Raw genomic sequence first — 2,340 nt, 5'->3', positions numbered from 1 at the left:
CGTTCTTTCAAAGGAGATTGGGAAGAGATTGGAGAAGTCACTCGTTTTCCGCGCGCACGCTTCCCAAATTACTAAACGGTGTATTTTTTGCAAAATATTTCTATATGAAAGTTGCTTTAAAAAATCATATTAGTCCATTTTTAAAATTTAAAATAGTTAATACTCAATTAATCATGCACTAATGACTTACCTCGTTTTGCGTATCTTCCCAATCTTCTCAATCCCCTCTCCCTTAAACACAGCCTAAGTTTCTAGTTCCAAAAAAAAAAAGCATCTAAGTTTCTTCAACCTAGTATGTATATTATTTCGCCTTTGCTATTCTGCAGTCACCTGATTGATCAATAGGTGCTCCCATAATATTTGGGCATATCGGCGTTGATAATATACCTAGTACAGAGTACAGAATACAGTCCCACCGACAAAAAAAGACCATTTCTTTCTTTCATGTGGGAAAATGCATGACGTCAAGTTCAACTGTTCAAGTTTCTCACTCAAAACTTCTGTTCGTTTTCTATGTTCGAACTTGCCTGGTAGCTGCCTTCTCCACGTCCACAGCCGCCGCCGCCGCCGAGCTGGCCACAGTGCAACCAGGGTACTGTGCAGTCCCATGAGCAGAACCGTCGTCGGCAACATCGACGGCGGCCACGCGCTTCCCTTTCACCTTCGTCACCGACGACGACGAGGATGATGACACTTCCACCTGGGTGCTATCCGGCGTTCTCCTCGACGACGGGGAGAGGAAAGACAGCTTTCCTGACAAAGAATTTGAGAGAAAAGATGACCATCTGCCCGACCGCGAAAACCGGGGGCTGCACCGAGCGCCCATGCCGACCCCTTCCCCGAGTCTCCTCCCGCGGCGCACGCTCTGCTCCCCCGCCGCGACCATCTCCCTGTGTACGTGCTCCGGCAGCCGCAGCGTGTACCGCTCTAGGTCGCCGTCGAGCCGGACGGCGAGGGAGTGGCCAGTGGAGTGCGACCGGGGAAGCTTCGCCGCCGACGTCTTTGGCCGCAGCCCCGACCGTGACCGCATCGCGCGGAGCTGGGTGCCTATCGCCTGAAGCTCTAGCTCCTCCTTCCTCCGCTCCTCGTCGTCCTCCTCGGTGACCACGTCGATCACCACGGCTGCTGGGTGCGCCCCGTCTTCTTGCCGTATCACAACTATTTCACTGGAGGTGCTGTTCGGATCGGCGGCGGCGGCGGCCGGGATGATCACCTCTTCGGTGGTGTCCTTGTTAGGGTCGAGATTGCGGCGGCAGACGGGGCAGGTCACGTGGCTGGCGAGCCACTGGCCGATGCAGTCCGGGTGGAAGGCGTGGCTGCACTTGGGCAGGAACCTGAGCATCTCGTCGTCCTCGAACTCGCTGAGGCACACCGCGCACTCCAGCGCGGCGCCGGCGACCTTCCCCACCCGCAGCGCCTTCGCCTCGGCGTACTTCATGGTGGGGAACATCCGGACCACCGACGAGTCGAGCCCGCGCGGCCGCCGCTGCCGCCTCGAGACGAAGCTGTTGGCAGGGAGGATCATGGAACGGCGCCCGCCGACGCCGCCGCCCTCCGTCGCGGGGTCGTAACCGGTGCAGTGGCGGAGGTAGATGGTGGAGATCGCGATGAACAGGAAAACCCCGACGACGGCGGCCAGCAGCACGATCATCGTCGTGCTGACGTGCACCTGCTGCCCGGACACGTCGCCGTAGGCATACCCCTGCTGCCCCGCCGGCTGCGCTCCGGCCGTCGACGACGACGCCGCGAGCGCGCACGCGAGGAGCGCCGCGAGCAGCGCGTGCTGGTGCTGGTGCGCGTGCATCCTAGCTCGGCAACTTGGCATGCAGATAGCGCGCGTGGTCGGCGGCGGGAGGCGAGGGCGCCTTGGCTAGTCGTCTTCCCTGCGCATGCAGCGTGCGGAGTCGTACTAAATAGTAAAGGGCCGTGTAGGAGTGGTCAAGTCGAGGTGAGCTGTGACCTGTGAGGAGGACGATCGACGAGAACTTCGCGATAGCGTGGCGCGCGCCGGGTCTCGCGGGAGGATGTGGATTCCGCTGTCCGGCCAGGTGGATACGCTGTTTGGCAGGTTTGACTGTACGATCGAACCGTCCAGGTGTTCAGAAGCAGTGTGGTGACTGGGCATGCCAGTTGGATTTGGACCTTGGACTCCTCTGATTTCAGCTACGTGTCTACCTGTCAGGTCTGTAACGGACCCAGAAACGGTTAACAGTTAAACCACTAAAAAAAGCAAGTCCACATGTAGCTTGAATCAACGGTTACAGGCTCGGAAACAAAGGTGAATCATTAGCTCGTAATTAATTAGGTATTAATTAATATAAGCTTAAAAATAAATTTATT

At 57.0% G+C, this 2,340-nt stretch overlaps 1 protein-coding gene across 1 annotated transcript; it reads right to left on the bottom strand.

The window, feature by feature from the left end:
• Nucleotides 1-279: 279 nt before the first annotated feature.
• LOC127761361 (E3 ubiquitin-protein ligase ATL31-like) lies at nucleotides 280-1,903 on the bottom strand. Its single transcript, XM_052285642.1, has one exon. The coding sequence runs from the start codon at nucleotides 1,823-1,825 to the stop codon at nucleotides 512-514; it is 1,314 nt and encodes a 437-aa protein (XP_052141602.1). The 5' UTR covers nucleotides 1,826-1,903; the 3' UTR covers nucleotides 280-511.
• Nucleotides 1,904-2,340: the final 437 nt, after the last annotated feature.

The sequence above is a fragment of the Oryza glaberrima genome, chromosome 2 (assembly GCF_000147395.1).
Source record: "Oryza glaberrima chromosome 2, OglaRS2, whole genome shotgun sequence".
Classification (NCBI taxonomy): domain Eukaryota; kingdom Viridiplantae; phylum Streptophyta; class Magnoliopsida; order Poales; family Poaceae; genus Oryza; species Oryza glaberrima.
The sequence above is the reverse complement of the archived record's forward strand: the minus strand, read 5'-3'. Positions and strand labels throughout refer to the sequence as shown.